Source organism: Arachis hypogaea, chromosome 16 (assembly GCF_003086295.3).
Source record: "Arachis hypogaea cultivar Tifrunner chromosome 16, arahy.Tifrunner.gnm2.J5K5, whole genome shotgun sequence".
Lineage (NCBI taxonomy): Eukaryota > Viridiplantae > Streptophyta > Magnoliopsida > Fabales > Fabaceae > Arachis > Arachis hypogaea.
In genome coordinates, this window is record NC_092051.1 from 4606735 (window position 1) to 4618407 (window position 11673).

Sequence of the window (11673 nt, forward strand, 5' to 3'; positions counted from 1 at the left end):
AAATTATGTTGTAGGGAATGAAAGCTACAATGAGAATATGCATCAAGGATGGGACAATCAAAGGTGGGAGGAGCCTCAAGCATATGATCAACCTTTTTGGCAACAACCTCCACCAACATACTATGCGCAAGAGTCATTCCAAGATGCATATCAATTCAATAGCTATGGTGGACCACCTTGTAGTTACCAACAAGCCCCACCATATGCCTATAAACCTCCTCCTTAACATAGTTCTCAACCACCACACTCACAAGCCCCCATCTTACCAAACACCATCCTATAATCCATACCACCATACCAACAACCTTATGAGCCGAATGAACCATACATAGAACCACCCCAATTCCAACCTAACTACTCCCAAGAACCACCACTTCAATATAAACCACCTCCAATGTATGCGAACTTTCAACCATAATATGATCCTAATTATGTTAGCCAAGCAAAACAAGAGCCATGGGATCATTTTAAGGAAGTAATAGATCGACTTCAAGCAATTATCCATCAAATGGAGCTAGAGGAAGGCCAAAAAGCACATGAAGCTCTCATGGCTAACATTGCCAAAACGAGAACCACCATCGACCCATGGGACTCATGCAACAAACAAAGCATTTCCACGGACGAATGTGGAAAGTCAACCAAAGTGCGGAGCATGAAGGAGATCTTGGAATCTCAACTTGAGAACAAGGGAGTGGAGTGTGTTGTGCAACAAGTGGAAAAGATGGAGAGTGTTGATCCGCCACATCCTTACCATGATGAACTACCTTCCTATCATGAACCCTTCCTCCCAAGCAATGAACCCTCATATCCACTCCAATCCCCAATGGATGACACCCTTGGTGTTTTTCTTCAAGGGCAAAGAGAGATGTAGCGGACGACACTAGAGTTCATAGCTACCTGGACCGAGGTAGTAGAAAATTTAGCTGCACTGCGCTTTAACACTCAAAGTACCCCCATGGCTGCATGTGGAGAATCTAATGAGGAGCGTAGCATGAAGGAGAAATTAGAAACTCCGGTGAAAAATGAGGAATGTGGCTTTGTATTGGAACAATTGGTGGAAGCCGTAATTGTTGAAGAGGAAAAAGTGGTTGAAGACTGACGAACCGGATTCCTCGTGCGGTCTAGAATTTTCACAATTAAATCCTCGTTGCAAGTATAGCTTCTAAACCGAGAAAGAATCCTTTCGTACAAAAGTTTTTGGTTGTCACAAGTAACAAACCCCTAGTAAAAATTGATAACCGAAGTATTTAAACCTCGGGTCGTCTCTCAAGAAATTGCAGAGAGGTGTTCTTATTATTGGTTATGCAAAGATATATTTTTGGGGTTTTATGAATAAGAGAACAAGAAAAAGTAGCTGGTGATGAAAATCAAATGATAAAGAAGTCTTGGCAAGGTTTGGTGGTCAAGGATCTATATCCTTATCACTAACCACAACATGAGAATTGGCAAGGGTCAACCCCATTAAATCATCCTCTAACTAGTAGTAAAGGAAAGTTAAATGAGCTGTGTCAATCCAAGTCCATAAATCCTAGCTCTTCACCAATTCAATTAGTGAGAACTAGAGTTAATGGCTCCAATCATCAATTACTTGGACATTAATAACTCAAGAGTTCCTAAGTTACCATTCCAAGCCAATGACATATTATCCTACTCTAACATTCTTCCAAACATCTATGATTAACAATTAAACATGAAATACCTCAAATTGCATTACATAGAAAATCAAATCTAACATGGGCAGTTTATAGCCAAATAGAATAACAAGAGGAATAACAAGATGAACACATAAACCAAAATACTAGAAGAATTAAGAGTATAAGAACTAAATCAAAGGAACATTAAACCTGGAATTGGGAAGACATTGAAAGAAGAAATCATAAATCCTAAATCCTAAAACCTCTAAAACCTACATCTAAAACCTAAAATTGTGTGAATGAAAAGTGTCTAGTGTCTTTCTCTTGATTCTTCCACTCTGTAGCCTTTAATATGTGTTTTCTGGACCGAGAAATGGGTTAAAAACAGCCCAGAAATCGCTGGGGGCGAATTCTGATCCGTACAGGTCGCTGGATTTTCTGCAGAACAACGCGTGTGCGTGATTCACGTGTGCGCATTGTATAGCTGTATGGCCACTATAGCAAATTATATATCATTTCGAAGCTCCGAACGTTAGCTTTCTAACGCGACTAAAACCACCTCATTTGGACCTCTGTAGCTAAAGTTATGACCATTTGAGTGCAAAGAGGTCAGGGTTGACAGCTTTGCAGTTCCTTCAATTTCTTGTATTCCTTCCACTTTTGCATGCTTCCTTTCCATCCTCTAAGTCATTCCTGTCCTGTAATCCCTGAAATCACTTAACGCACATATCACGGCATTGAATGGTAATAAGAGAGGATTAAGATTAGCAAAATTAAGGCCAAAGAAGCATGTTTTCAATCATAGCACAAAATCAGGAAGGAAAATGTAAAACCATGCGATTTCTATGAATAAGCATGAGAATAATGGATGAAAATCACTCAATTTAGCACAAGATAAACCATAAAATAGTGGTTTATCAAAGACTTAGGAGATGCTGAACCTCCATCGGAATCTAGAGTTGTAGAGTATTCCTCCAAGAAGCTTGAGATTGATGTCGAGGAAGGTAGTGCACAACCTCCAAAGCATATTCCCTATGAAGAATTGGACGGAAATAGATCAAGAAGGAAGTTCCCTTGGTGATGAAGATCATAAATCAAGTCCTCCTAGTAATGAATTTGCATCCACAAGTGAAATCATTGAGTTAGAAGAGCCTTCTCCCGATGAAATTGAAAGCAACATTGAGGTTGATTTCTCTCAACCTCATATTTATGATTTGAGTGACGGAGAATAGTTGGATAAATCCGGTGAGGAAAAGCTTGAAAGTGAAGAATCTTTTCAAAACTTGGAAGTCCTTCAGAAAGGTTGGACGGGAGTTGAATATGCTTTGTCAAGATCATTGGAGCCTTCTTTACCTAGGTTGCCATCTACTCCTTCATTTGAGTGGGTAAAACTTATCTCTATTAACTTTCTTGTCCCACTTGAGTATGGTATGCTTGAAACGGATGGCCAACTTAGGAGGTTTTGTAGAATTAAGCGTAAGAAAAGGATGTTTAGTGGTTGGAGTTGCAAATCAAGACTCATCAAGGTTGAGATTTCAAGAGTTAGATGCAAGGGTTGGACTAGTGATCAATTGGTTGGATCTAAGAGAAGAGTTTGGTACTTAATTGAGAATTCGGATTTCTTGCCACCCGGTTGGAACAATGATGATCCACTTAAAGACGGGTGTAGAAACAAGTTTTAGGATTCCGGCATACAGGAGGATCAACTTTGGGAGCTCAAAGCTTGTGAAGAACTTCATCAAGGCTTGGTGAATTCACCTAGAAATGTTGGAGCTTATTGGAAGTCCAAGCATTGGTGAAAGTTTCAAGATGAGTTCAAGTACAAGCCACCATGACAAGGAGATCACCAAATGTCTAACTTAAGGACTTTAACTAAAAGTGCTAGGTGGGAGACATCCCACCATGGTACATTCTTCCTATTTTCCCTTTTATTTATATTGGTAATAATTTAAATTTTCATTTTAGTTCTGTTTATTTAGTTTAAATTGTGGTTTCACTTGTTTAATAATGTTTGGCATTACTTTGATTGCTTGTTAGTCTCTTATTGAAAAAAAAAAAAAACAGCCCACGCGTGCGCATAGCTGACGCGCACGCGTGACACCGCCCGAAAATGCATCATGCGAAAAAAGGGCTGGAACAGCGCGCAGGCATGGCTAAATAGAAAGTTGTGCTGAAATCATGCAAAAGGGGTGCCAGGCGCACAACCCCACCAACGTGTGCGCGTCGATGATGCGTACGCATCGTTTGCATTTTTCGCTTCCCACGCTTGAGCGTGGACAACGCGCACACGTCGTATCTTCATGCTGCCATCCCTGATACATGAAATAGAGACTTGCGCGGGAGTTATGCAAGTGTTGTGCGAGGAGCACAATTCACACCCACGTGTATGCGTGACTGACGCGTACACGTCACCTCTTCATTCTGTAACCCACGCGTACGCGTGGACGACGCTTACGCATCGCTTCTTCTTTTACTTTCTTCATCTTTCTTCTTTCCTTTCTTCTTTCGTTCTTCTTTCTTTCTACCTTTCTTCTTCTTCATTCCTTTCCCTTCTCATCGCTATTCTCCATCATTTATTGTACTTGCATACTTTCATTTATTGCATTTTAACTTTGTTTCTTGTTCTTATTTTCTTTTCTAAGTTTGATATTATACTATTGGTGTTGAATGTTCTTACTCAACTATTGCATATTTCTTGCATTGTTTTGGTGTTTCTTAACTTGTTTTCTATTTAGTTGACATGCCCTTTGCTTCTATTGTTTTCTCACTTACATGTTGTAGTTACCATATAGTTGAGAACTGCAATCTTTTTTGGCATTAGCTCACCCATATTTTATTACTTTGCATATCTTTGTTTGTGGGTTATTCTTCTTCCTTTTTCTCTCTTTTCAAGCTGGCCACCAAGAGGGGAAAGAAAATGGAATACTTCTAAATGGGGCAACAAACAAGTCCCGCTGCACAATCTTCGGAGAAAGCGCATCAGTTGTAGCAACCTGTCCACTTGCACATCTTTGCATGCACCAAGGACGGTGCAATCTTTAAGTGTGGAGAGGTCAAGACTGACTTCCATGGGTAACTACTTTATTCTCAACACCAATGTTTAATTTTCTTTGTTAGATTAGTTGTTGCATTGCATAATAGATTGCACGTGTAGTTAACTGCTTGCATTTAAGTACTACTTGGTTGAAGTGATAATTTCTTTTCAAGAAACTATTTTAGATCATTTCACTAATTTGAATTAAAATTTCTGCTAAACTTGCTTGAAAAAAATTATTTTGGAACATGATTTAGAGCTCGATCACACAAACCCAGTGTTCCGGAGGTTACCTGAAACTGTAGGTCAATCTCGACTGAGATCTTCTGTGCTGGTCGGAGCTGATGTATCCGACTTGTTGAACGGGTGGATGGTGCTGATCCTTTGTCACCAGAGGGTGGTGGTACCTGCAAGGGACTCCGATGCTTAAGTTAGCACGGGCTTTAAGCAGGTTTTGAGTAGAATCAGAGTATGAGTTATACCTGGGTGCTCCAGTGTATTTATAATGGTGTAGAGTGACCTTTCTGGAGATAAGATAGTTATCTTATCTTTATCTTTTAGTGAGGTCTTCTTATCGTTAAGGGAACCGCCTTTTTCTTTCTAAGGTTTGGGTTGCCTTTAGATTTGGGTCGTGTTCCTCTATTTAGGCCTTTTTGGGCCTCTGTAGCTGTTTGGCCGACCTCTTTTATGAAGAGGTCGGGTAATCCCGATTTTGAGTAGATCAGTCGACTTGTCGTAGGTCAACCCGGGTCGTGTAGCTCGACCCGGCATATGAACAGTGCCCCTGCTTTGAGCACGGACTTCCTTTTGAGGTCGTGCCTGTCGATCTCTTTTTGGAGAAGCCGAGATCGAGCAATTTTTGTTGATTATTCGTAGAACTCCAATTTAGTAGCTTTAAATGCGGAACGTTTCTCTTTGTAGTGCGCGTTGGGAATGTGCGAGGGTTTTTAATACCCATTAATTTCTTTCTTTGCCGTTTCCTTTGCTTCCCACTTTTTACTTCTTTTCAAAATTTTTCAAAGAGTTTCTCTTTTCCATTTCTCCTCTTTCTTTCTTCACTGCAACTTTCTTCCTCCTTCGTGTTTTCTTGGTTCGTCTGTGACTTCTCCATTTTCGCTTGCTCCCTCAGTTTTTTACTCATCTTCGCGCTTTTCTTGGAGGCGATTGCTAGCGTGGGCTTGTCTATCTTCATCACTTTCTTACTTTGCAGGTTGGTTCTTTTTTTCTTCTTCTTTTCTTCTTTCATGCTTTTGGATTTTATGTAAAAGTTTCAATTTTTGCTTGGGAGAAGTTGGAAAGTTTGAATCTTTCTTTGCTTGCTGCATTTTTGATCGCTTTGCGTGACCTTTTGCATTTCTTTGCTGGCTAGGGTATTTAATATCTATCTTTGATTTGGTTCTGAGAATAGTTGCACAGAATAATGAATTTTGCTTGATTCTGAAAAAAGGTTGCGTCTTTGGATGACTTCCTGTGTAGTCTCGTTGATTGTTTTGTGGCTTGCTTTATCTTTGCATGGTATTTTTGATGTTGGTGTTGATGATTTTGTATCTTTTTCTCTTGTGGAGTGTTGCTGTCAAAGAAAATTGTTTTTGATTTCGAGACATCTGTAGGTCGTAGATTTTCCTGAAACCTTAGTTTATCTCTGCCTCCAAAGGATGCCCCTGGACCTTGGTGTGAGTCTCGGGGTTTCCTTTACTGTTTCTGCCTTCTTGATATATGCATTTTGTGTCTATTTGCCCGAGTTTTCTCTTTCTTTTGACTTGTCTGAGCTGTTTACTTTTAGTAACTCCTTTTTCCTTTTTCTTCACTGTAGAACGTAGTTGACCTCATGTATTCTAGCAAAAATATTGTCGAGACCTCCTCCCAAGTCCCTGAAGGCATGGCCGACTGGATGGACTCCATGGTTCTTTCATGTGTCTCGCTGGTTGATTCTGATTTTTGTAGACATCTTAGGGATCATTACCGGATTTGTGGTGTTGGATGTCAAGAGAAGGATTATGAGTTAGTAGTGCCTGATCTTGATGAGAGGGTGTGTTTCCCGTGTCCACCCCAAGAGGAGCGTCCCTACTTCTTTGCTTATCACTACAAGAAAAATACCCATTCAGCCACACTTTTTTTAAGCTATATTTGAAAAGCGTAGCCTATTCATAGAATAGGCTACGCTTTTCTCAGTGTTGCCTGTTTTTTAGAGAAAAGGAAACACAATTCTGGCATCATTTAAAAAGTGTAGCCTTAGATATTATAGAAATCACTTATAAAGCGTAGCCGTATGTTAATATCTATGGGTACACTTTTATATCAAAGAGAGCGCTTTTTAAGAGTAGCCTATTTATTAAATTTTGGGTCCGCTTCAAAAGTGTTGCCTAATGTATCTAAGTGAAATGTCCAATAACACTTAGTAAATTTTTTGAATTTTCCCCAAATGATACATGCGTACAAACACTTAGCCAAATCAGAAAACATAACCCTTAGCCACTGAAAACATAACACTCGATCATCACTACCCTTAGCTTTTCCCTTCTTCGCGCCACTCATCACCCCCAAATCAGAGAAAGGGATCACCATCACCAGTCAACACTCACCACTCACCACTCACCATCTCCACCAGTCACTCATATTCGTCACTCACCACTCACCACGCCATCACTAGTCTTCATCGTCGCTTCTGTTCGCTGCGCTCTCACATTAGGTAAATTTTTCCCCCTTTTCGTATCCATTCAGCCTCACTCACGCACTCTCATCCTCCCTCAACTCACACACATGAAAGAGAAGAAATCAGAAAAGGGGAGCACAGGAAGAAGAAGAGAAGAAGAGAGGAGAGGGAAAGGAAGGAAAGAAACGACGACGCCGCATATGGCTCCACCGCTGTCGAGCGCCGGTGAAAGAGAGCTCGAGGGAGAGAGAAAACGCGATGGAGGAGAGAAGAAAGGGGTGCTTGGTCGCCGCTGAAACTCCACCGCCATTGCTAGGGCTTCTTCCACCGCTATCATCTCCTCAAGATTCAGATTCCCTTCTTCTCTTGCATCAATTTCTCGTTCCACGCTATCATCTCCTCTCTCCCCGCTTTTCAGATCCTCATTCAATTTTTCATCATCTCGTTCTTCTCGCCATCATATCGTGGTCAAAGCCACCGATGACTCTTCCAACCTATCCGGTGATGATCCTTTTCGATCTTTCCCGTGGTTCCAATCCGACTCTGGTAATCTTTCCTTCTTTTTCCTGAAATTTCATTCAAGTAGATGGATTTTCCTTTCACTGATTGTTGTAATTGAAGTTCATTTCAATTGCGGAATTTGATTCTGCAGCGCTAGTTGTGATTGTGCAAGTTGTGAAACATATTTTTGTATATATAATATTCAAATGTGTGTGCTTTTTTAGAATATTTGAGCTGAAATCTTGAAAATTAAAATTAGTTTTTGTTGAAATGAAATGGTGGAGCTTTTGCTTCTTCTTTTCGATGTTTATGTGCTCTAAGTTATGGTTATTTTGTTTCTTCAAGGCCTAGTGATTTTGCTGCTTTAGTTGAGTTAGGTATTCTTCAAGTATAATTTATAAACTTTCAGAGGATTTTTAGGTTATTGAAGGGTGCAGTGCTTTTTGGATTCATGGCATTTGGTACTTTTTAAGTTTTAATTGATCGATAACTGAGATTGCCTTCATCAGAGTCTGCATTTTGGAAAATGATATACTGCTCTTTTATGCTGATGAGATTTATTTGCTAAGTAAAAAAAAAAAAGCGGCCTGGTTCACAAGCATCCTGCGTTCACGCAGGGTCCCGAGAAGGGCTGCACCCAACGGGTGTAATTTATTTGCTAAGTACTATATTGCTAATTTGTTTCAATGATTTCTCAGAAATTCAATGGGTTCATGAGGATAGAATTACATTGTTCACCGCTGATGGACTGGTGCAGATTGGAGGCTCCATCACCCCTCGCCATGTTAGCTCTTCAGATGTATGATTTTATTATGCAATTTCATTAATTTTTTCTATAATAATTTATTTAGGTAAAAAAGGTGACCCTGTCAGTGCCGTTTCGGTTCTGTTAACCATGCTTGTTGGTGTTGGGGTTTTAACTTTTTAGGATTTATCTTGGATTTATCTTGGCTTTAAAGAGAGAAGACCTAATACAAAATTTACGAAATCGCTTAGGAGTTATTTGATTTGGTTATGACTTATGAAAACACTTTGTTGTTGAATAGCTTAATATAAACTGGTTTTCTTTTGTAGTATAGGTAGTACCGAAGACTATTGGAAAAGATAGGATGCTGCTCAAGTAATGGATCAGGTTGAGGACTTGTGTTTTCTTCACTTTGCATTGATCTGTATAATTTTTCTTCTACAAAATTCCTCAGCTGATTAAGAATATATAGTTATTTTGTTTACTGACATGATGGTGTTTGTGTTGTTGTAGTTAGTATGGGAAGGACTTGGACTCGGAGGAGGGACAGATGTCCGAAACTGGGGCAGGTAGAATGATAAAACCGATTGTGCTCTTTTGTGTCTAATGAATTTCCATATGAACTGCTTCTTTCCTTGTTTTGCAGCCTGGTTTATCAGGCTATTTCAATAGCAAATAATGCATGCTGGGCTATTGGAGAACTTGCAGTTAAGGTATGTTAATGTTATGTGCTACATTCTGATTAAATTTTGTAGAATTGTATTGTGGCTGGAATCTAATTGGCTTAGTCAGAGTTATGTGCATAATGTAGTTTTAAACTGTTAGTTTCAAAAGCCAATTAGGACAAATGGTTCTGCTCTTTGTGATTGCTATTTGACTGTTATCTTTTAATTTTCCACTTATATATTTTTGTCTTATGAAATTTTTTTGTCTAAAACAACACTTGTTGGCACAATTGACAATAAATGTATGAATTTAACTAAATTTAACTAAATGTACCCACCGTATATTCACCTGTTGGCACAATTGACAATAAATGTATAAATTTAACTAAATTTCATAAACAGAAAGTTTAACTTGTTTCTTAAAAATACTTATTTGTAAATGTTTTACTATTCTATTCTATTTGTGTTTTGAGGGAACTTTTTTAAGTTGGGATTGGGTTTTGGAGTGTGGACGGGAATTTCCAAAGGAGGAAAAGAAAAGGCTGAAAAAGCAAAACCTTAGCTTATGAGCATGTGAGGGAGAGGACGACTTTCTCACTTGATAACTCAAAACCGATCATATAATCTTAATCATGAGTCACACAATATGGCACTTGGCAAAGAGATGCTCATTCACCACATGTGACACCTTTTCTTGTTTATTGCTTCTGTCCCACGAATGGTTTCTGATTCATTCAAATATGTATTACATAAGGATAACCAAGAAAAAAAAAGGGAATTTCACTTACCATGAAAAAAAAAGATAGAATTAAAGCTCAATCTATTAATTCTGGAAGAAAGCTCACTTGATTTAATGCTTGTTGCTTCTTTCCCTCAGATTATGTTATGCTAGTGTATAAGAGAGAATATTAATTTCTCAAAGTATGACAAATTAGTTGGCAATGCTTGACTTTTTTGCAGATGATCACGAGATTTCTGAGCACAAGGAATGTGTAGCAGCTGTAATTTTTGTGTGTAGAAGTAGAACCCACTACACTAGCCACTAATATCGGATTGCCAAGAAGCTCTAAAGAACAATCGTAATTAGGAATGTGCCTTAATAATACTATTATGAAAATCTCACTTCCTGTTATTAATTAGTCACAGGTACAGTATAGTACTTAATTACTTATTTCACATTTCCAATGGATATATATGTGTATATATATTAATGTAAAGTTGAGCGTACATATTAGGAGGTTAATAAAAAGAGTAGTAGGTTTGGTAAGCTTTCACTGCTATATCTTTATGCCTTTTAGGATGGCTGTGAATGCTATAAACAATGCTTGTAAGAGATATTGGCATTTGGGATTTGATGAGTTATAGGTTATTCTTTTATTGATGGGGTGATTCTTTTGTTGTTGCCTGTCAAAGTTGCTGCCTTTAGGCTTTATAAGTTAAAAAAGAATTCACTTGGTTGCTGGAATTGATTGCAGATTTGAGTTATCTTCTGTGGTCACCACATTTTAAAGCAACAGCTCAAAGAAAAAGTGACAACTTTAAAAAATGAACTTGGAGACATGAAGGCCAAACAGTAGCAACAAGAGGAAGAGATTCATGGATTGTGGAATATGGTTTAGTTATTAGAAAATACTTATGTAAGATATAATATTTTAGTTTTTCGTAGAGTATTAGTAGTAAATTTTAAGTGGTCTCTTGCTTATTTTGATATGACTATGCTTAATTTGGTGTGAGATATATGAATATTCAAAATTAATTTCATTTTAATACTTTTGGTTCTTTATAAATATATTTTGTTTACAGATAATTTTTATTATTTAAATAAATTTAGTATAATTTTATATTTATTTTTATTTTATTTTATTTAATTTATTTAATTAAAAATACAAAATTATATATGTAATTATATTATTAAATATTATATTGTACAAAAAATTATTGAAATATTAATTATATATATATATATATATATATATATATATATATATATATATATATATATATATTAAAAATTAAAAAAAATAATGAGGGACCTAAGGCTACACTTATATAAAGTAGCTATAAGTATGCTATTTGTTACGTTTATAAAGTGATGCAGTAGCCTTGAAAAGTGTAGCCTATTCTTTTGAATTCTGGTAACCATTAGTGCTGAAAAGCGTAGCCTTTGGTCTTGGACAGCATCACTTGAAAAGCGTAGCCTATTCCCAAACGCCAAAAGCGTAGCCCTTGGTGCAGGAAAGCGTAGCCTTTGAGAATAGGCAACGGCTGAATAGGAATCACCCCAAAAAGCGTAGCCGTAGCCCAAAAAGCGTAGCCGTAGCCTAAGGCATCATTTTTTTTCACTTTTGGCTACACTTTTCAAGTGTACCTGAATGGGTATTTTTCTTGTAGTGTATGACTATTTTTTCAGCCAGATGGATATTACCCTTTCCTTTACTGCT

General features: G+C 37.9%; 1 protein-coding gene across 2 annotated transcripts; it reads left to right on the top strand.

Moving 5' to 3' along the window:
• The first annotated feature begins 7350 nt into the window (after positions 1–7350).
• On the top strand, positions 7351–11039 carry LOC112758594 (uncharacterized). 2 transcript variants are annotated; one of them, XM_072219672.1, is made up of 7 exons: positions 7351–7867; positions 8580–8621; positions 8902–8954; positions 9081–9136; positions 9214–9280; positions 10193–10378; positions 10708–11039. In XM_072219672.1, the coding sequence occupies exons 1-3, from the start codon at positions 7580–7582 to the stop codon at positions 8944–8946; spliced, it is 375 nt and encodes a 124-aa protein (XP_072075773.1). In that variant the 5' UTR covers positions 7351–7579; the 3' UTR covers positions 8947–8954; positions 9081–9136; positions 9214–9280; positions 10193–10378; positions 10708–11039. The 2 variants fall into 2 exon arrangements, with proteins under 2 accessions (XP_072075773.1, XP_072075772.1); XM_072219671.1 differs by having other exon boundaries at positions 7464–7867; positions 8521–8621.
• Positions 11040–11673: the final 634 nt, after the last annotated feature.